The 22,733-nt window shown below is 42.4% G+C and overlaps 1 protein-coding gene across 1 annotated transcript in view; it reads left to right on the top strand.

The window, feature by feature from the left end:
• The first annotated feature begins 408 nt into the window (after nucleotides 1-408).
• LAMB4 (laminin subunit beta 4) overlaps nucleotides 409-22,733 on the top strand; it is a 115,164-nt gene continuing 92,839 nt past the window's right edge. Inside the window, exons 1-4 of the mRNA XM_025872693.2 lie at nucleotides 409-547; nucleotides 11,382-11,448; nucleotides 16,006-16,163; nucleotides 19,267-19,402. Coding sequence (XP_025728478.2) covers nucleotides 11,415-11,448; nucleotides 16,006-16,163; nucleotides 19,267-19,402 — 328 coding nt within the window. The 5' untranslated portion in view covers nucleotides 409-547; nucleotides 11,382-11,414. The remainder of the gene's footprint in view (nucleotides 548-11,381; nucleotides 11,449-16,005; nucleotides 16,164-19,266; nucleotides 19,403-22,733) is intronic.

Genomic DNA, 22,733 nt, shown 5'->3' on the forward strand with positions numbered 1-22,733 from the left:
CTCTCTATCTCATTCTCTCTCTCAAATAAATAAAATCTTTAAAAAAAAAATAAAAAGAAAAGAAAACACTGCACCCTGGTTGCTTGGGGGAGCAGTGTGAGCCTCTAATTCTTTGAGTCTTCCCTCTTAGTTTCACGCGGCTGGAGCAGCTAAGGGGAAGCTGCAACTTAGTTACAAATTTGGTAGGAATATTGTAATTTGTTGTTGTGACCCTGATCTCAACTCCTCCCAGCTTTTGCTTTCAGAAGTCTGGCACCTAATGAAGAACATTTGCTGTAAAATAGAGCTCTTTGCCTCTGTATACAAGGGTGTGTGTGTGTGGGGGTGGGTGGGTGTGGGTGTGGGCGTGCCATGTGTCCGTCAAAACCCAAGGCAAGTAACTTCACGCATCACCTTTTATGGCAGGTTCAGGAACATTTCCCATCTTTTTTCCCCTCCCTGTAGGTGCCTTGGGGGAGAGGTTTTCTTCTTAAACTCTCACTTTCAGGTGTGCCTTTACACGCTCTGTTTGCAGCCTGCGCCTCTCAGCACAGCCTCGCAAATCCCGGTAAGTCTTATCTTCTCTCTCCCTGACATGTTGGCAGTTTTTGATTAAGTGAAGCTATCAGCAAATTCAGAATTTGTTGTGTATGAGGGGAGCCAGCGTAGAGGAAAATATATCAGAGCATGGAGTATATGCGTTACTTTCACAGAATGATAATCAGATAACATGTATACACAAGACAGGTACACAGTACAATAGCCAGTGGCAAAAATTGGTGCTTAGTGGCCAGTGGGGTGCAGCCAGTGACCTGAGCTTTTCTGTTCCTTAAAGAAAGCTTTGAATGATGCAATGTTGAGCTGCACAATTTATAAATTGTATAATAGGTGAATACTTACTTTCCCATGGTGATACAACTTGGGACAGTTGGGAAAATGTCCCAATTCTGTAGAACTAGCCGTATTTTCAAAATATATTGTTAGTATCTTAGGTATGTATAAGTGGTGAGTTTTAAGGAGAGCATGGTGTCTGCTGTAATTTAAGGGAAAGTGAGATTTATAGCTTCATGTTCTGCATTCCTCACTGCGATGCAATTTAAGGCAACACAGTTGAAATATCTAATGATTCCTGAAGTAATGTGGGAGAAAAAAAAAACATGTGTTACACAGATAAGGGAAAGTTAAACATAAGGTTTCCATGAGAACTGTCATTTTAAAATGTGTAAAATAACCCATTTGAAGTGTTCCAGAAAAAGAATTAAGGGCTAGTATAAATATGTGGATTATAATGATCCCCGTGGATTAGAGATTACTGTACAATTTGCAGAAGGAAGCCTGCAGAGAGGCTGTTTTCCACGCGCTGTTTGCACCTGTGGGTCTACCTAGGATAGTGTTTGGACACTGCTGGGCAGCTCGACATTAAATCCCCTCATGTCTCCCTCTGTTGCCTCCACATGTCTTGACAAAAAAGAAGAAACTGTTTGACGAGCTGTCCCCTTGAGCACAACCTTCCAGTGAGGGCAGATGAGGTAATGGTGGTGGTCAGTAAATTAAAATTGATTAGCAATGCTGGGAAATTAGTTATTGTCAGTTTCACATACTTTACTGTTTAGTGTGACACTTAATATAGATTGGGCCCAGGGTCCTCTAGCGGCATTCCCTAAACGATCACCAAAATGCATCCGGTGCCTTTGTAAACATATTTACACACTCTTTGTCCAAATAAGGGGTGATAGTGTGTTTCTTCATCCCGATTACTTTTACAAATATCACCTAAACTCACCAATGAATTTAGCAAGAAAGAAATTGCATGTGGCCTCCGTGAAGCTTCACAAATGTCAGGTCTGGTACACCAACCAGACAAGCAGCACCAATGAAATGGAAAGCCTGCTGAAGGAAGGTATGGGGGAGGTGACCACCGCACCCGAAAATATGCTCTATGTACAGCCGTGCGTTTTTATGGAGACTGGGTGATTTCAGCAAACAGATTTTGTAAGAGTTGCCAGACTGCATACTCTAACACTCATGTAGCTTGGGATTTCGATCATCTCAAATGGGAGACAGAAAGCTGGGAGCAGGACCAGAGCTGAGGAGCTTATGGACACGGGGGTGACAAGGCCCTGCCTCAGGGCACCGTTGAGATTTGGGGCAAGATCATTCCTACTCAGAGGGATGGGACTGCCCTGTGCGTGGTAGGAGACTCTCTAGCCGTATCCCCGGCCTCTGCCCACTAGATGTCACTAGATCCTCCTCTCCAATGTGACAGCCACAAATGTCCATAGACTTACCGTTCTCTGCTGGGCAAACCAATCCTGAGAACCCACCGCGCTCTTGAAAGCAGGAAAGCGGATCTGCCCCTCGGCCTTTCCCATGTATTCACAGGGATCAGCCATAATCCACCTTTGCTGAGAAGGAAGGAGATTCTTTATCAGGAAGTAGAATTGAGTGAGGTGAGATAGAAGGAATGAATTGGTAACAGGATGCCAGGAAACCATTGCAAAATGACATAGAGAAATAAAATGGGGGCTGATTGAAGCCCTTTTGCCACATTTTATTGGACATTTCAAGGAGAATATTTTTAGTAGCCTGAATTCACCAGAATTAACTCACGTCTTCATAGCCTGGGCCTCAGGGATTTCAGAGATAGCTGGATTAAAGAATCGGATTAAACCCCAGTGTTGGCCTTCCTTTGGGACCACTCCCACTACTTGGCTGGAGGACAGGAGGCCGGGGACCCCAGCCCATTTTCTACCCATCACACCCCTGGGCCCTGTAGAACCCCATGTGTGGATGATTTGGCCCCAGACCAGTTCTTCTGACCTGAAAGCTGTAAATCCTTCACAGGATGTGGGTTCCAGATTGTTTCCCTAAGCAAAGTTCTAGATCAGTTCTAAATGGAGACAAAGACCGGGAATGGATGAGCTCCTTTAGAGTTTCTTCCAGCTGTGATATGAAAACAAAATTAGGAGTGGGCATTGATCTCCCAAGTGCCTCCTCTTACAGTATTTAAACTTGCAGGTTTAAAGACCTCTAGATTCACACTGGGACTCTGGAAAGCAAAGACCAATGGAAATGGGGAGAACGCCCGGAACTAGAAGCCACAGAATAAGGCGGTGGGGGGAAGAGGCGGAGAAAGGTCCGCGTCAGGGAACACCCAGGATTGGCAATTGCCGTGGGGATTGTGAAAACAAAGCCAAAGCAGCCCCAGCAGGGATGGGCCCATCCAGGGCACAGTCAAGGCCTTCAAGTCGGGACAGATGAGGTGAAGTTCGTGAAAGAGGCAGTAACAAAAATCAAGCTAGAACACTACGCATGCAGTTGGTGTCAAGGTTGGATGCTGACGTATTTTAGCAGAAATGCAAACTGCCGATCCATGAGTATGGAATGTTTTTCCATCTTTTTGTGTCTTCTTCGATTTCTCTCATGAGTGTTCTGTAGTCCCTAGAGTATAGATCCTTTACCTCTTTGCTTAGGTTTACAAGGTATCTCATGGTTTTTGGTGCTATTGTAAATGGAATCGTTTCTTGAATTTCTCTTTCTACACTTGCATTGTTGGTGTATAAGAAAGCAACTGATTTCTGTGCATTGCTTTTGTATCCTGCCATATTACTGAATTGCTGTATGGGTTCTAGTAATTTGGGGCTGGAGTCTTTTGGGTTCTCCACATAAAGTATCATGTCATCTCTGAAGAGAGAGAGTTTGACTTCTTTGCCAATTTGAATACCTTTTATTTCTTTTTGTTGTCTGATCGCTGTTGCTAGGACTTCTAGTACTATGTTGAACAATAGTGGTGAGAGTGGGCATCCTTATCATGTTCCTGATCTTAAGGGAAAGGCTCTCATCTTTTCCTCATTGAGGATGATATTCACTGGGTTTTTCATAGATGGATTTTATGAAATTGAGGAATGTTCCCTCTATCTCTATACTCTGAAGAGTTTAAATCAGGAAAGGATGCTGTATTTTGTCAAATGCTTTTTCTGCATCAATTGAGAGGACCATATGGTTCTTCTCTCTCTTATTAATGTGTTCTATCACATTGATTGATTTGCAAATGTTGAACCACCTTGTATCCTGGGGATAAATCCCACCTGGTCGTGGTGGATGATCCTTTTAATGTATTGTTGGATCCTATTAGCTAGGATTTTGTTGAGAATTTTGGAATCCATATTCATCAAGGATATCGGTCTGAAATTCTCCTTCTTGATGGGGTCTTTGCCTGGTTTGGGGATTAAGGTAATGCTGGCCTCATAGAATGAGTCTGGAAGCTTTCCTGCTGTTTCTATTTTTTGAAACAGCTTCAGGAGGATAGGTATTATTTCTTCTTTGAATGTTTGGTAGAATTCCCCAGGGAATCCATCAGGCCCTGGACTCTTGTTTTTTGGGAGGTTTTTGATCACTGCTTCAATCTCGTTACTGGTTATTGGCCTATTCAGGTTGTCAATTTCTTCCTGTTTCAGTCTTGGGAGTTTATAGATTTCCAGGAAGGCATCCATTTCTTCCAGGTTGCTCAATTTATTGGCATATAGTTGTTGATAACAATTTCTAATAATTGTTTCTATTTCCTTGGTGTTAAGTCGTGATCTCTCCCCCTTTCATTTATAATTTTATTAATTTGGGTCCTTTCTCTTTTCTTTTGGATAAGTCTGGCCAGTGGTTTATTGATCTTATTAATTCTTTCAAAGAACCAGCTTCTAGTTTTGTTGATCTGATCTACTGTGTTTCTGATTTCTAATTCATTGATCTCTGCTCTAATCTTAATTATTTCTCTTCTAATGTGTGGCTTAGGCATCATTTGTTGCTTTTTCTTCAGTTCCTTAAGGTGTAAAGTTAGTTGGTGAATTTGGGATTTTTCTATTTTTTTGAGTGAGGCTTGGATGGCTATGTATTTCCCCCTTAAAACCACCTTTGCAGTATCCCACAGGTTTTGGACCGATGTGTTTTGTTCTCATTGGTTTTCCATGAATTGTTTAAGTTCTTCTTTGATTTCCTGGTTGATTCAAACATTCTTGAGCAGAGTGGTCATCTACGCTGCCCAGAGCAATCTATACCTTCAACACCATCCTGATCAAAATTCCAATGACATTTTTCAAAGCGCTGAAACAAACAATCCTAAAATTTGTATGGAATCAGAAAAGACCCTGAATCGCCAAGGAAATGTTGAAAAAGAAAAACAAAGCTAGGGGCATCACGTGGCCTGATTTCAAGCTATATTACAAAGACGTGATCACCAAGACAGCATGATACTGGCACAAAAACAGACATATAGACCAATGGAACAAAATAGAGAGCCCAGATATGGACCCTCAACTCTATGGTCAAATAATCTTTGACAAAGCAGGAAAAAGTATGCAATGGAAAAGAGACAGTCTTTTCAATAAATGGTGCTGGGAAAATTGGACAGCTATATACAGAAGAAAGAAACTCAACCATTCTCTAACACCATACACAAAGATAAACTCAAAATGGATGTAAGACTTCAATGTGAGACAGGAATCCATCAAAATCCTAGAGGAGAACATAGTCAGTAACCTCTTTGACATCGGCCACAGCAACTTCTTTCAAGGTACATCTCCAAAGGCAAGTGAAACAAAAGCAAAAATGAACTTTTGGGACTTCCTCAAGATAAAAAGCTTCTGCACAGCAAAGGAAACAGTCAACAAGACAAAGAGGCAACCCACAGAATGGGAGAAGATATTTGCAAATGACACTACAGATAAAGGGCTGGTATCCAAGATCTATAAAGAACTCAAACTCAACACCCAAAAAACAAATACTCAAGTCAAAATTGGGCAGAACACATGAGCAAACACTTCTCAAAAGAAGACATACAAATGGCTAACAGACACATGAAAAGAGTGTTCATCATCATTAGCCATCAGGGAAATTCAAATCAAAACCACATTGAGATACCACCTTATACCAGTTAGAATGGCAAAAATTGACAAGGCAAGAAACAATGTTGGAGAGGCTGTGGAGAAAGGGGAACCCTCTTACACTGTTGGTGGGAATGCAAGTTGGTACGGCCACTTTGGAAAACAGTGTGGAGGTGCCTCAAAAAATTAAAAATAGAGCTACCCTATGACCCAGCAATTGCACTATTGGGTATTTACCCCAAGACAGAGATGTAGTGAAAAGAAGGGCCATATGCACCCCAATATTCATAGCAGCAATGTCAGCAATAGCCAAACTGTGGGAAGAGCCGAGACACCCTTCAACAGATGAATGGATAAAGAAGATGTGGTCCATATATACAATGGAATATTACTCAACCATCAGAAAGGGTGAATACCCAACTTTTACATCAACATGGATGAGACTGGAGGAGACTGTACTGAGTGAAATAAGTCAAGCAGAGAAAGTTAATTATCATATGGTTTCACTTATTTGTGGAACATAAGGAATAGCGTGGAGGACATTAGGAGAAGGAAGGGAAAAATGAAGGGGGGGATATCGGAGGGAGAGAGGAACCAGGAGAGACGATGGACTCTGAGAAACAAACTGAGGGTTCTAGAGGGGAGGGGGGTGGGGGATGGGTTAGCCTGGTGATGGGTATTAAGGAGGGCACGTACTGCACGGAGCACTGGGTGTTATATGAAAGCAATAAATCATGGAACACGGCATCAAAAACTAATGTACTATATGGTGACTAACATAACATAACAAAATAAAATAAATTAAAAAACAGAAAAAGAGATGCAAATGGCAATGACTTCAAGTTGGCAAATGTTTTTGGTATTTTTCTACATACCTCTGAGGAAAAGAAGATGAATGTTGGCCTTCAAGTGCTTACAGTCTCTGAGAAAGGTTTAGACGAGGTCTTAACATTAGTTTAAGAAACAGAGTGTTTTTCTACGGTGATGCATTTACCCCAGAGAAATGAAAATACATCCATCCATACAAAAACTTGTAGATAAATGTTCATAGTAGCATTATTCATAATAGCCGAAAAGTAGAGAAAAATGTTCATGAACTGATGAATGGCTAAACAAAGTGGTATATGCATCCATATAATGGAGTATTATTCAGCGGTAAAAAGGGGCCATCCCTGCTGGGGCTGCTTTGGTCTTGTTTGCATGATCTACAAAGCCCAGTGGCATGACGGGTTGAAGGGTGCCCCCACCCACCTGCTCTGTCCCCCCCGTACCACAGCCTGGACCTGCAGTGCCTTAAGTGGGAGGCCACCCAGCCCAGGCAGACAGTTGGGAATGCACGTGGCACAGATTAGGTTCTCGTGAGGTGTTACTGCTGTCCCAGCAGTAGCAGCTCTGGTCTTCAGCGTTTGGACCCGGGAGTTACTGCATGAGCAGTGGTTCTCAAACTTGGGCATACATCAGCCTCATCTGGAGGGCTTTGTAAAAGTGCACGGTGCTGGGCCCCATCCCTAGACATTCTGAATCAATGGTCTAGTGCCGGGGCCTGATCATTCGCATTTCTAACCAGTTTCCAGATGATGCTGATGCTGGTGATCCAGTAGGGTGACCAACATTTGAATTTGCCCAGACCAAAGGGCATCCCAAGGACCTGGGAACTTTTGGTGCTAACACGAGTAAAGTCCCCTGCACACTGGGATGAACTGGTCACCTTGTTAAATCCATGGACCACACATTGAGAATGACTGTTTAAGGAGAGGAGATCAAATTTAAATTCAGAAGCGTGACAGGGAGGGAACAAGGATGACCCTCAACATTCTGGCCTAAGCAAGTCGGGCCATGGTAACCCCAGTGGCTCCCAGACTTGGCTGCACGTTGGAATTACCTAGAATCTTAAAAGAAAAAAAAAAAAAACCACTGTTGCTGGCACCCCACCCCCAGATATTCTGATTTGATTGGGATAAAATGTTCCCTGGGCAGCAGGACGTGTAAAACAGGCCAGGAGATTCAAATGTGCATCAACATTTGGAGCCATTGGTTATGCCCTTCTCTTAGAATGGAATCCAGGAGGAGGGCAGGTATGTGGGCAAGTTGATGAGTTTTAGGGGTTCACAAGCCATCGGTGGTTCTCTGCCCTGGCTACATATGAGAATCCTCTGGGGGGCATCGTGGACACACTGGCCCCTGGGTCTCACTCCAGCCATTCTGACTGAATTGGTCTAAGTTGGGCCTGAGCATCAGTCACTTAAAAATCTCCCCTGTACATACAATGGAATATTATTCAGCCTTAAAAAAGAAGGAAATTCTGACACATGCTACAACATGGATGAATCTCAGAAACATCATACCAAGTGAAACAAGTGAGTCACAAAAAGATACTGTATGATTCTACTTGTATGAGGTCCCTGGAGTAGTCAGATTCATAGAGGCAGAAACTGGATCGGTGGTTGCCAGGGGCTAGGGGACCAGAGATTGACAAGCTGTTTCATGGGTACAGAGTTTCGGTTTTGCTAGATGAAGAGTTCTGGGGATTGGCCGCCCAATAATGTGACTGTACTTAACCACTTTCAGATGGTCAAGATGGTAGATTTATGTTATGTGTATTGTATCAGAAAATAAATAAGTATTTTAAAAAGAAGTCATGAAAAAATAATCTTCCCAGGGGTTTCTGAGCTGCGGCCAGGGCTTTGGAGGTGCTCAGCCAGCAGGGGAATTATCGATAAGCCCGGTAATTCTGCACTGAGGAGCTGGTGATATGCGTTGAGCAATTATGAATAAGAGAATGGTATCTACTCTAGTCTAGTTTGGGTTCCCCTTCTAGGGCTCTCTTCTTTGGAGCAAGTCAGGCTGGAACCTGGCTGATGCGTGCTGGGAGGTTCACTTCCTTGTATCATGGTCTTTACTGTTGCTTGAAGACACTTCGTAGACTGACAAAATTCCCAGGAGTTTATTTGCATCACAGATGTGTGATGAACTGTGATACTAGGAAGTTTTGTCCCCCACCCCCATCCCCCGTGCTCTGCCAAAGGCATCCCTTTCTTTTTTTTAATTTAAACTCAATTAATTAACATATAATGTATTATTTGTTTCAGGGATCCAGGTCTGTGATTCATCAGTCTTATATAACACCCAGTGATCATTACATCACATACCCTCCCCAATGTCCATCACCCAGTTTCCCCATCCCCCACCTCCCTCCCCTCCAGCAACCCCCAGTTTGTTTCCTATGGTTAAGAGTTTCTTATGGTTTGTCTCCAAAGGCATTTCCTTTCACACGAGTTTTGCTCCCCTGGTCAACATGGCAGTCTTCTTTCTCTCTAAACCTGGGTCATTAGAATTGTGCCATCTGCATCCCTCCCACCTTCCCAGAGGAGGAAGATTTTAGCCCTCATCTGTAGTTGGAAACAATGTTTCAGTTTGGAATCTGCCCTGTGAATGGATTCCCCACTGGAGAGAAGCAGAGATGCTGCGTAATTTCGTAATTTCAATGGCTTTCAGCAACCCAGAGGCTAGATCATTTCAAGCCCTGAATTGTAGGCTGTTCGCATACATCATAATCTCACCGAGTTCAGTTTCTCTGGTTATAGAGAAGAATACTTTCATACTTTGCTTGTATTGCCCATTCTTATTAAAAGGATAACCACGCTGTTATTCGTCCTGCATTTGACAAAATGAAGCACGCAGGCTGGAGTTCTGAATCAGGACATCAGGATGGGGAATTTCACGGTTTCAAAAGCATATCTGAGTGAGGGACCCAAGCCACATGCCCTGACAGGAAAAGGCGACAAGACAGCGCCACCTAGAAAAGGCGCTCAGGTGACCCCACATAGAATGGACCTTCTGAAAGCTCCGTTCTGTATTCTCCTGTAGGTCTTGACAAGGTTTTGTATACAGGGAGCAGTCCAAAATCGCAGACTTTAAGAGAGAGGACTCATTATCAGTTGGAGATGCTGCGGGGGGCACTGCTTCTCAGTGACTCGTCTTCTTATGACATTGGGAATTCCAAAACGAAGCCCAGGCTGGGGGAAGAACTTGGGTCACAGAAGGAAATTCGCCTAAAATCAGGCATTTAAACAAAAGACTTCGTAAGGAGGCTGGCATTTGAGTTTAGGAGGGTGGCATTCAAGGCAAAGCCAAGAGCATGAGAGGAGAGTTCTGAGAGCGGAATGCCAGGCACATCAAGTTAGGGGGACTCAGAGCTTGGGCAGGGAGGAAAACAAAGAATTCACTAGGAAAAGGCTCGAAGGATCAAAGGGCAAAAATAATTCTCACCTGTAAATACATGGAAAAGCATTTTTATGTTCACTACTACCCAAATAGAAACATTAAAACAATAAGGACAATGTATAAATTTTTTGCTCTTTAAATTGACAAAGCTTTAAAAATTCATAATACTCCGTGTTGGGAAGGGCACAAGTGAGCAGCTATTCTCATTGGCTGTTGGTGAGCATGTGCACTGGGACGAAATGTCCACATGCCAACTTGGCAGTAACAGCAGCTTTATACACACACACATGCTACATGCGTGTAGTATGTTTGCGTATGTCAATGTACTCTTTACGTACACATATGTATGTTTGTGTGCACACAGACACCCAAATACACACATGCTCTTTGATCCATTAGTTCCACTCCACTTAATGTATCCTGGGGAGAAATTCAGGATATGAATAAAGATTTAGCAAAAATGTCTAGAACAGGAAAATACTAGAAACAAAGCACACATCCACCAAGAGAGGATTCGTTAAATAAATTCTGGTTCCTGCATTCAGAGGAATATTATCCAGTAATTTAAAAATACTGGTGCAGGAGAACATTTTACCTTCTCTCCTCCCAACCCCTGCGGGGCATGTACACACCCATCTCTATCAGGCTTCCCCACACGGTGACTTGGGGGCACCCTCCATCTAGGGGGACATGGCTGAATCTACAAACGGGGACACAAGTTTGGTTTGTGGAAGCCCCCAGGTGATCCTGATGTCCCTCACTAGGTTGAAAAATTACTGATGTAAAATTATATTTGTTGGTACAGAGAGATGTCTGGGATGCATCAATTGAAACAAGCATACAATATGCTATCATTTTTGGAAAATACTTATATGGAAGGGAAGCACTATGGAAAAACATACAGCAAGATATTAACCACTTGTCTCTGGGTGGTACTACTATGGATAATAATTCCCTCACTTTGCCTGTCTGATTTTTCTGTTTTTTCAATAATGAGTACATACTGATGGCATAATTAAAAATTTTTTCTAAACAATTAGAGGACAAAAATAGGTAAATAAAAATATGCAAATGAAATTGTATTTGTTTCATATAGTTCCTACAAACTATTGCATTCTGTGATTTCAAGAAAATAGAGAACAAATATTGGTAAAAATTTTATGCACTCTTACTTTTTAAGAAATTGGGCACTGTAGATATTTTGTGTCCCTAAAGAATCATCAGATTTTTGAATCATTGAAAGTTGATGGCAATTATTGATTCTATCAGTGCCTGACTTTAACCTCCTTTTTTTTTTTAACCTAGCAAAACTGAATTTAATCAGTTCCCGACAAAAGAATGCAATTTCTACTGGGGTTTTTTTTGCACCTTGGTGAGTATTAGTTGTCAAAATCCATTTTCTGCTTTTACTGAATTGTTCTAAAATAGTTAGTAAAAATGTTTTTTAAACATATCCACCTCTTTTTTTCTGTTCTATATATTGTCATGATTCTTCTGTTGTATAATTGTGTCCAGCAACTAGAAAATTCCACTCCAATATGTTTTCTATCCACACATAGCTATTTCAATCATCTTTAATGGAATATTATTAAAAATAAAACAAAAAAATGGAATATTACTATCAGCAGATAAGTAAATTAAGATACCGAGGAAAGTAGAAATACTTTCAGATTCTTAATTTACAAGTAGAATGCATTTTAATTTTGAAATAGAGGCCTGTTTGAATGTAGCACTTGTCCCGGTAATGAGGTCTTGTGAAGAATTTACAGGCAAAATTTCCTCTTCTGAGTAAGCCGCAGCTCCTCTCCACTGAAGGGCTAAATCCTCCACGCCTCTGCCATCTTTAATAAACTGCGAATAATTTACATTAGTCATAGAGAGGATGTTTCCAACAATTACTCTCTTTGATCCTGACTTTTCTATACCAGTCCTGCTTTTAGTTATTAAGTACTGACTAAATTGCTTAGAATCTTCTCTTCAAAGATTCATGCTGAATTTCTTCATGGCAGCAAACTTTAAGAATCTCATTTTTTAATGTTGCTAGCCCCAAACCCTGAGGCAATCTCCCAGTTAGATTTGCTGGTGGTAGAGAAAAGAACAGCTCAAAGTAGGAAATGCTCATTTGTTCTCTGCTGAAAATTCTCTGCCTTGGAGAGGTGAGCCGCAAGCCCCTAGGAGCAGAGACTCATTACCTTGCCTCCCCCAGGACAATGAAACTTAGATCTGGCCTCAGATAGCCAGAGAAGAGCTATTTCCATCTACATCTGCCTCGGATGCTCTCTTTGGGACTAAACTCATGTTCAAAATCAGAAGCAACCACAGGATCCCTGAACCTCCGTGTAGGATAACTTCCCCACACCTTGCCAGAATTCTAAACCACAGCAAGGTTGCTCAGGGACCCCTCTCCAATCAGAAAACCTTTCTCTCAGGATGAAAGATCTTCAAAACCAAATTAGCTTGGGCAGAAAAGGACCTCAGGGCACCTGGCTAGCTCCATGGGTGGAGCATGCAGCTCTTGATTTCCCGGTTGTAAGTTTGAGCCCCAAGTTGGGTGTAGAGATTACTTTTTTAAAAATGTAAAGAAAAAGAAAAAGACCTCATTACAGTTGATCCTGGGTTTCCAACCGTAAGCTTACCCTGATCTAACCCATGTCTTTAGGGTTGCCTATGGTCAAACTACCAACCATGTTAATCCCACATATCAGCTTGGGCATTTTCTGGTTTGTAGTTCAACCACAGGTATTTATATAAAAACTGGAGCCTATTTAAGCCCTTAGACTTGCCTTCTGACTAAGGAAGATTAGGAAAAATAATCCTAATATGTGCATTGGCCAGGTTTTAGGAACTACACACAAAGTATACACCCTACCTAACATGTATTCTTTATAAGTTTTCTTATGGATGATAAGTAATGTGTGTGTGTATGTTTACAGCCTCTAAACTCCAACATGAACTCTAAAGTATATGAAAACATCCCACGTGTTTAAGAAAATGAAAACAATATACAAAATGAGAGATTATATAATAACGGTTATTTCTACAAAATGATCCTTCACTTTACAGAACATTTGCTGTGCATTTTCTTTAAATGACCAGATCTCCTAAATTCATGTTTAATCAGATCCTATCTTCAAGATGCATGTTGTTTTTGAGGAATGCATTGATTCTCTAAAGAGATAAGCATCTTTATTCTCTGAATCAATTCCAGCCTGTTGCTAATGTGATAATCTGGCAGTTGAAAACTCTAACCCAGGAAGGGTATTGCTAAGGCTATCTGTGTTCGGGCATGAAGCTTTAACTGCTTATGTTGCTAGCCACTTTTTGCCAAGTATTTGAGGCTGGAAATTCATATTCTCATTTAGACTATTACATGAATAATAATAGTTCGATTTCCCTAAGTCCTGGGATACTTTTATTTCTGAAAAGTACACATCTGATCAAAACAAGTTAGGCCAAGTCGGGTTATAAAAACATGTTAAATCTCTAAGGCAGCAATTCCAATAAAAGAATTCAGGATGGAACTTGTCTAGAAGAATAAATCCCTGGAAGGGAAGTCTTAGCTAATCCACACATAGCAGCATTAGCAGAGATTTTTATACCTGACCTTGTCTTTAAAAGCCTCTGTCTTTGGGAGTCCAAACTTCTGACTGGTTATTTATCCTAGAGGTCAAGTCTAGGAAATAAAAGGAGATCTGGATTTGGAATGTTGGGTGAATAAAAGGAAAAATCCATGTTAACCAACCTAGGATCATTTATTATACAATTAAATGGAAGTATGCAATGGTGCTTTTTTCACTTATCTATCTTCAAGAAGGAGAAAGCACTGTTGTGCCTCTGTTTTGGAATAATAGTAATCTTTGTGAGGAGAGTGAAGACAGAAAATTCCTTGTCCAAACGAGTATTCGGTAACCTGTGTAAAAGGAGACCTTATGTATCATATTCTTAGCTATAGAACTATGATCTATGTATTAATGCCTGATAATAATCACAAAATGACCAGATGAATAGAACAGTTCATGTGGGGAAGGTGGACATAAGAGAAAAAACATTACTTTTCAATAGCTTCTATTTTTGGAGGACTAGTTGAAGGAAAGAAATCCATTAAATGCAAAACAAGACCATAAAAAAATTCTTATTGTTTTACAATTGAGAAAGCTGGAGAGAAACCAGTCTTATTCCACAGGATAATTTTCCATTTTATGCCCATCCCTCTCACTCCTGTCTGCTGGAATCAGGGCTTGGCATAAATCTTCATGTCTCAAGGGAAAAGTATGTAAGAGCAGCTAGAGTGGGTCCTGTATGTGTGTATTATCTTAGAGTGTAGGGTTTGCTTGATTCACCGTCCAGAGGCTGATGGGGTGATTTTGAAGGGGCAGAGGATTCTGTGGGTTTTTCTCACTTTTTATTTTGAGATTATTGCAGGTTCTCATGCAGTTGTAAGAAATAATACAGAGAGATCCCATACACCTTTCACCTAGTTTCCCCCAATGGTAAATTCTCGTGTGAAGATAGTGGGGTACCACAACCAGGCAATTGACAAGGGTATAGTCCTTGTTCAGCTTGTATCAGTTTTACGTGCGCTCATGTGTGTGTATTTAATTCTATATAATTATTCTATAATTAATTTAATTTTATTAATGTGACCATCACCAAAGTTAAGATACCGACCAGCTCCATTACCCTCAAGGAGCCCTAGTACGACCCTTTTCTATCCACACCGTCCTCCCTACCTCCCTAATCCCTGACAGCCACAAATCTGTTCTCCATCTCTATAATTCTGTCATTCAAGAAATGGAGCCATGCAGTGCATAACCTTTTAATTGGCTTTTTTCACTCAGTGTAATTTGCAAAGTTTTAATTTTGACCAGGTCCAATTTGCTGATTTTTCCTTGGACAGAGCATGTTCTTGTAGTCAATCCTAAAAAGTCTTCACCTAGTCCTAAGTCTCAAAGTCTTTCTCCCATGCGTTATAGGAGCATTATAGCTTTACAGTTTTATATGTATACTGAAGTCCACGATCCGTTTTGTGTTAATATTTGTATAAGGTGTAAGGTTTTGGTTACAGTTCATTTCCTTGCCTATGGATGTCCAGTTCCTCCAGCCCTATTTGTTGAAAAGGCTACCCTTCCTCCATTGAACTGCCTTGGTGCCTCAAAAATCAGTTGGGCCTATTTGTGTGGGTCTGGAACTACATCTCTCACAATAGCCCAAAGGGGCATGATTTGTTCCATGGTGAATCCGAACCCAACAGTCCAGGTTACAAACAGGGTCAATTGAATTTACATGTTTTAAGAGAAAGTCATTTCCCAAGGATTTCTTAAATTCTCTGATTGATTTTGTACAGATTGGAACAATAGGTATAAGAGGCTGGATTAAGATTTTCCTTCCTTGGGTCTATGTACTTTATTTGCCCTAAAATGACACATAGAGAATTTCTAGTACATACAGGCTGTCTCAAGTCAGGTTTCCTAGACGCAGAGCCTGAGACAGGGATTTGTGTGTCCGTGATTTAGTGGGGGAGGGCTCTGAGGAGTAAAAGTGAGGAGAGGGGAGGCAGGATGTGGTCCCAGCTGGAGTGGGGCTTCAGCCTCCTCCTGTGAAAGGTTCTGAGCACAAACCACACCACAGAGTTGCTCCCAGCCTGAGGCAATGCTGCCAGACTTCTGAACTGTGTATCCATCAGTCACTGGCTACAGGCTGGCCCAGGTGGAGACATGAACGCAGATGGTATAGCCTGGCAGGCTAAGAGATTTCCATTAGGCCAAGGGCACCAACAGTATCCACAACCAGAGTCTTAATGACCAGAAAACCAGAGAACTGGTTTTGAAAATAAATGGGACTATTAACTTTCCAACTTAACCGCTTGCTTCTTTAAGCCTTCTGCTGCCCTTTGACTGCCTTCTGTGCAGCCATGTCTGTTGTGTTCAAGGGTTGCTCGGTTACATGAAAGCCCAAGATGAATGCAAAAGGGGCTCCTGTCACCCCACCACCGGTGATCTCCTGGTGGGTCGCAGCGCACAGCTCATGGCTTCTTCTACCTGTGGGCTGGATGGAGCCCAGAAATACTGCATTCTCAGCTACCTCGAGGTGCGTTGGTTCTTTGTTTATTTGTTGGGACATTATTGAGTTGATGACATAGATTTTTATAAGTATATCAGGGGCCAGTCAGGCAACATGAAAGGAGGACACATCCCTTTCCTGAACATCAGAGGCACGGGTGATATGAATCCAAGTCCAGAAGCCCTTGACTGATCAGAAAATAGGGAAGATCTGCTTCATCTCTTTCTTTTTACCTTTAGAATTAGAAAAGCCTCCTTGGTTCAGCCTTCGAAGGGAATTACTATGCAATGTACTGTTCTATTTAACTGCATTAGTGACTCCTAGAGAGTAAATTTAATTGACCCATCAGTGAAGATTGAAGATCCCTCAGGGTCTGAAGGCCATTACACTGAATGTGAGTTCTCATTGTCCTGCCTTGGGTGGGGGGTGGGGGGTAGAATGTTGAATTGATGGCATGCCAGTCACATGATGCCACTTGGAAATTGTCTTGTCTAAAGGCCAAAAGATCCCAATATGAACATATTTTCGTGCCTGTATTTTCCCCCTTAAAGACCAGCTGCTTTACAGTTTTTTCCTTCTCTACGCTCTGGGAGCAAAACAAGCATCCAAGGTCATCTGAATATCCTACCTGCCGAGGAGCCTGGGGCAATCACGTCAACCCCTTATTTAAGAGGATGTGCAGGAAGGAAGTTGGACTTAAGCCTAAAGATTGCAGCCCAGGCTTTTCCATGTATTGTTCATTGAAAGCAGCTCCTGGAGGTCTCTGGGAAATGCTTTGTATTCTAATTGGTTTCTAGTAAAAGAGGATGATTATAAATAAGTGGAGACAATACCTGAGTGATTAGCACCATTCTAAGTTTGGGAAGGACTTGTGTCAGAAAGCAAATTCACTACATGTGCAAGGAAACGACAGTGTAGAAGTTTTGTTCAGGTGGGATGGATGGCCCTTCCAGGCCCTCTGGACAAAGAAATGGTTCTCGACTCTAATATTAGAAACTCTCCGAGGGCGCCTGGGTGGCTCAGATGGTTAGGCATCTGCCTTCGGCTCGGGTCATGATACCAGGGTCCTGGGATCGAGTCCCACGTCGGGCTCCCTGCTCCTTGGGAGCCTGCTTCTCCCTCTGCCTCTCTCTCTCTCTCTGTCTTTCATGAATAAATAAATAAAATCTTTAAAAAAAGAAACTCTCCGACCCTGCCATCCCACATCTTGTTCTCCAAACATTGACATTTTGCCTACTGTTGCCTTGGCCAACTCATGCCGTACCCTGACAATAATTAGGACTTGATACTCCTCTATCTTTCAAAGTCACACCACCAAAAGTAGAAGTAAATCAGACTTCAAGGTTCTTTTGTCTCGAGAATGCCAGAAATCTTAAAATCTTTCGTCCCGAGAATGCCAGAAATCTTAAAATCTTAGAGCTAGAAAAAAATCTCAAAATGTCCTCAGGCCGAGCAAGTGTTCTGGGTGGGGCTATAAGGACTGGTCTCCTTAAACATTTGTGCAGCACAGAGGATGGTTCTTTCCCCATCCATTGTCTAACAAATTGCTACCAAGCCAAACATTCTTCTTGGAAGCTTCAAATCAACATTGACCCATAGCATTACCCAAGCTGGGACTCCCCCATCCGGTTACTGCAACTAAGCAGCCTGTGTAGCCAGGTCCATCAAGGGTATGCTCCTAAAATATTTACAGAAAGCCCCAAAGTTAAACACTGTCCCTAATAATTTCCATAGTCTTACTGGAAATCTTTTGAAGTCTTGACATCTTTTGATGGAATCATAAAGCTTCCGCTCTCCTTTCAGGACAGGTCTGGGGCAAGCCTCCCCATATGCAGAATAGATCTTGCTTCCATCGCTTCTTAATTTCCAAAAGGCATTTTGGTGTTTTTTTGCAAGTATAAGGCTTATGGTGGCCAGTGATTCTAAAGAGATTATATGGACCTCTTGAAAGGCTGGTTTACTTTGACAGACATTAGCTGAAATAGTCATTAAAATCACCACTCAATCGGGCAACAAATTTTATTGAGCATCTACTATGTGCCAGACACTGTTGTAGGTAAGGAGGATACAACTTATATGAAACAAAGTCCTCACCCTCATTCGGCTTAAATACTAGTGATGGAGACAGACAATAATCCAACAACTGTCCAGTACAGTCTCAAGTGGTGATATGGGCTTAGAAAATATCACAAAGCAGAGGAAGAAACAAAGAGTGGCAGAGGCCGTAAGGGTGGGGAGCTGGCGGTATTTTAGATAGAAATCTGAGAGGAGGGCAGTTAAACAGAGCCCCAGAAGAAGGGAAGGAGCAAGAGATGGGGCTATTTGAGGGCTGGAGGAAAGGGGAGCAGAGAACAGCTTGTGTCAAGATTGTAAGGCAGTAGAGTTCCTGGTGAACTCAAGGAAGAGCAAGAAGTGAGTGTAGCCAGAGTTGAGAGAATCGAGGGACGACTCAATTTTTAAATGTGGCTGCTAGATGCATTAAGTTAGGCAAACTCAAAGGCCAGTCTTGGCTGTTGCAACCTTTGGAAGTCCATTCCAAGTAAAGTAGTGCCAATTGAGTAATGAGACCTTCTGGTCTGCAAGACCAGGGGGCAGGCCTCTCTGTTACGAGTTCAGTGAGAATCTTTTACAAAATCCACATATTACAAAATCCACAAACGTAGAGGTTTTGATCATGGAAGTTTTTCTGCCAAAAACTAGGTCTGAAAGAGAAAGGAGGATGGTTGCAGATAACTTGGTGGCCAAGTGTTTCATTAATTTCTTGCCAAATATTCGTTTTCTGACTAAAGAGAGTAATCCCTCAAGGAATGTATCCTGTTTATTTCTCTACAGTTTAACATAAGTTCCAGATCATCCGCCTCTTGTGTAAGACAAAAATTAGTTCCACATAAATTTGCATTTTTACCCCAAATATATCAATTTATCAAATTTCTGGGTCATATTTTTATTGCATTTGTCATTGTTGTTAAGTACCTATTGATGGAAAAATTGATGTCTTGTTATTTCCTCTGCTTTTTATTTTTAGCCAGATTGAAAGATAAATATAGCAAGTACAGCTTGTTTTCAAATTCAGATCAACAATAAGTAATTCTGACTCTTTATTTTTGATCTAAATGATGGTCTTTTCCAGGGGGAGCAGAAATGCTTCATCTGCGACTCGAGATTTCCATACGACCCGTACACCCAATCCCACAGCCACACCATTGAGAACATAATTACAAGTTTTGAACCAGAGAGAGAAAAGAAATGGTGGCAATCTGAAAATGGTACGATTGAGTTCCTTTCCAGTTTTTCATTTCTTTACATTTTTAATAAGATGTCTTTCGCTCTGTATGACTGTAACAATTTCACAGCAAGGAGCCCTATTGGAATGGAATAGTCTCCACCGAGAATGTAAAACCCCGTATAAGAACAAACTTGATTTTCATTTCAGGACAGGTTATTTTCCTCCAGAGAACTTGGTGTATTTTAAGCACCAAACTCTTGGTGCTTCACTCTTTCCATGTACGGGAAGAAAATATCTGTGCATCCTTTTGTTCTTTGTAAAAAAAAAAGAAAAAAATAGGCCACTTACAAGGTGCTGGTGAATGAAGGCTAATATAAAACACACTGATGTAAATGGAATTAAGGATGCCCCGGGGGAAATCTGAGAGTTATCACCATGTACTTCTTCCTTCTGCAACACATGCAGGGAGAGAGAAAAAGAACATGTCATTGCTTGCTGCAAGCCAAATATTTTCATATAAAAATTGAATTGAAAAGATAGTTGGTACTAACTAAAGGTCTTTCCTTCCTGGATTTGTGCCCTTCTCTGTTCATGAACAATTGTGGTATTGAAGCTTATATTGGCCCTGACGGTCCATATTTCCGAGGTGCCCCAATCAGGACCTGACTGGGGATTCCTCACGTCCCACCCCAGCCTTGGGCCTTACATGCTTGAATGAATGTAGCTGGCCCACTCATGATGGCTCCTCTTCAACACCCATCTGGCACCCTCAGCCCACAAAATGATTCCATTTGCCACATCTCTATATGTGGTCCTGGGGCTACAATCCCTCTATCCTCTTCAGACGCCTAAGCATATTTCCCACAGGGGAGCCTAGACCATTAGGGGAACGTGGGAATAATCATAATGTATAGGATCATAATATCCAGGGCAAGCATAATATGAGGCTGTTTTTCTATGCTGCCCATTGGACAAGTATGTGATTGGTGTCTACTAAATGCCAGCTCATTTTGGATCCCAGTTACTCATCTCTAGTTGGGCTCTCCTTAGTGCATGGGAGGGGCCTTTGCCACAGCCACCTGCCTTCACTGATGCCATTTTTGCGTAACAGCTGTTTTCCTACTTGTTTTTGTTTTTGTTTTGAGAGAGAACACAAGCAGGGGGAGGGACAGAGGGAGAAGCAGACTACCTGCTAAGCAGGGAGCCCAGTGTGGGGCTCAATCCCAGGACCCTGATATCATGACCTGAGCCCAACCGAGCCAACCAGGTGCCCCGCTTAACAGCTGTTTTAAACCATGTGCCCAGCATTTGTCCCACATCACCTCACAGAAGGAGTGCCCCTCTGTCTAAGCTGTTTGCATAGAACAAGGGTTCTTTCGAGAGGGGAAAGGAGATCTCCTTTCTAGAAAGGCTGAGGAGCCCTTGACCTGGGGACGGGGCTGCCCTCCGAGCTGCAAACCCTCCTGAGTGGTTCACCCTCTAAGAAAACTGCTTTCCATTTGCTGCAGCCCAGTTAGTGTTTTGTGCAGACCAGACTGTTTTGTCTGGTCCCGGAGCCCCTCGCCCTGGGCGCTCCTGGGCACTAAAAACATGGCCGATCCAAACTGAGATGTGCTCGCAGTGTGCAACCATTCCAGATTTCTAAGATCTCGTTTGGAAAAAATGAAACATTGTTAATAGTTAAAAGAAAGCACTAGAGGAGCAAGATGGCGCAGGAGTAGGAGACCTGGATTTCGTCTGGTCTCAGGAATTCAGCTGAATAGGGATCAAACCATTCTGAACACCTACGAACTCAACAGGAGACCGAAGAAGAGAGTAGCAACAACTCTCTGAACAGAGAAGCGACCACTTACTGGAAGGTAGGATGTGCGGAGAAGTGAATCCGAGGCAATATTCGGGAGGATAGACGGCGGGGGAGGGGCCTCCGTCGGCCGCTTCTGGCAAGTGCTAGAGCGGCGGAGCACAAAATCGGACCTTTTAGAAGCCGGCTCCGCTGAGGGACGTCGCTGCAGTGGCTAAGCTGGGGGTGGAACCCTTGCGCGACAGTGTGGTCTCAGGACCCTCAGGGTCACAGAAAGACCGGGGGTGCCTGAGTGCGGCAGAGCTCCCAGGTATTGGAGCAGGGAATCCTGCTGCAGAGACAGAGCCGAGGAGCGGTTTCTCAGCTCGGGGTTGCCATAAACTGTGATCCGCGGCCCAGTCGGGCCACTGCTCCTCCAGCAGGGACCCAACAAGCGGCAGAGCCGGGGAGACTCCCCTTCCTCCCCAGGGAGGAGCAGCGCAGGAGCGCACCGCAGGGATCTGCTGGGTTTGGAGACTCCACACGGGATCGGGTGCCAGAGATAGAAATGCTCGGTCACAGGCCGGGTGAGCACGGAGTGCGGCCGGAGATCGGGGAGACGGGAGTGACTGCTTTTCTCTGGGGGCGCACTGAGGAGCGGGGACCCAAGTTCTCGGCTCCTCCGGGTGGAGATTGGGAGGCCACCATTTTCACCCTGGTCCTCCAAAGCTGTACCAGAGCTTGCAGGGAACAAAAGCTCCTGAGAGCAAACCCGAGCAGATTGCTTAGCTCGGACCCACAAGGGCGGGCAATTCCGCCTCCGGCAAAGACATTTGGAAACCACAGCAATAGGCCCCTCCCCCAGAAGATCAGCAGGAATAGCCAGCAAGCCAAGACCAAGTTTACCGAACAAGGAGAACAAGGAGAACGGGAGAACTCCAGCGCTAGGGGAATACTGCACATAGAATTAATGGCTTTATACCATGATTCATTAGTTTTTCAAAGTTAATTTTTTCAACTGTTTTTTTTTAATTTTTCTTTTTCCTTTTTTTCAACCAACATCTTATCAATCCCTTTTTTTAAAAAAACATTTTTTATTTTTCATTTTTTGAGTCATATTTTATCCCTTCATAGTAGTTACCCTTATTTTTGTCATATATATATAAATTGTTCTCTCTTTAAAAATTTTGAGATACAGTTTCTTCGAACAGATCAAAATATACCCTAAACCACTAGTGTATGGCTTTGTTCTAGTCTCCTGCCTGATCACATTCTCTCCCATTTTTTTTTAAACCTTTCTTTTTTCAAACAACTTCTTATCGTATCAATTCCTTTTATAAAATCTTTTATAATTTTCATCTTTACAGTCATCTTCCATCCCTTCATTGTATCAACCCTTATTTTGTACATATATAAGTCTTTCTTCCTTTAAAATTTTAGGAGGCACTTTTTTCTAAGAGACCAAAATACGCCCAAAATCTAGTGCGTGGCACTGATCTATGCACTAGCCTGATCATATTTGATCATATTCAGGTTTTTTTTTCGTATTGTTCTGTTTTTGTTTTTATCTTTTTCTTTTTGTTTTTTTTTT

This window comes from Callorhinus ursinus, unplaced genomic scaffold, assembly GCF_003265705.2.
Source record: "Callorhinus ursinus isolate GAN/ISIS: 27379988/994484 unplaced genomic scaffold, GSC_fseal_2.0 scaffold12, whole genome shotgun sequence".
NCBI classification, from domain to species: Eukaryota; Metazoa; Chordata; class Mammalia; order Carnivora; family Otariidae; genus Callorhinus; species Callorhinus ursinus.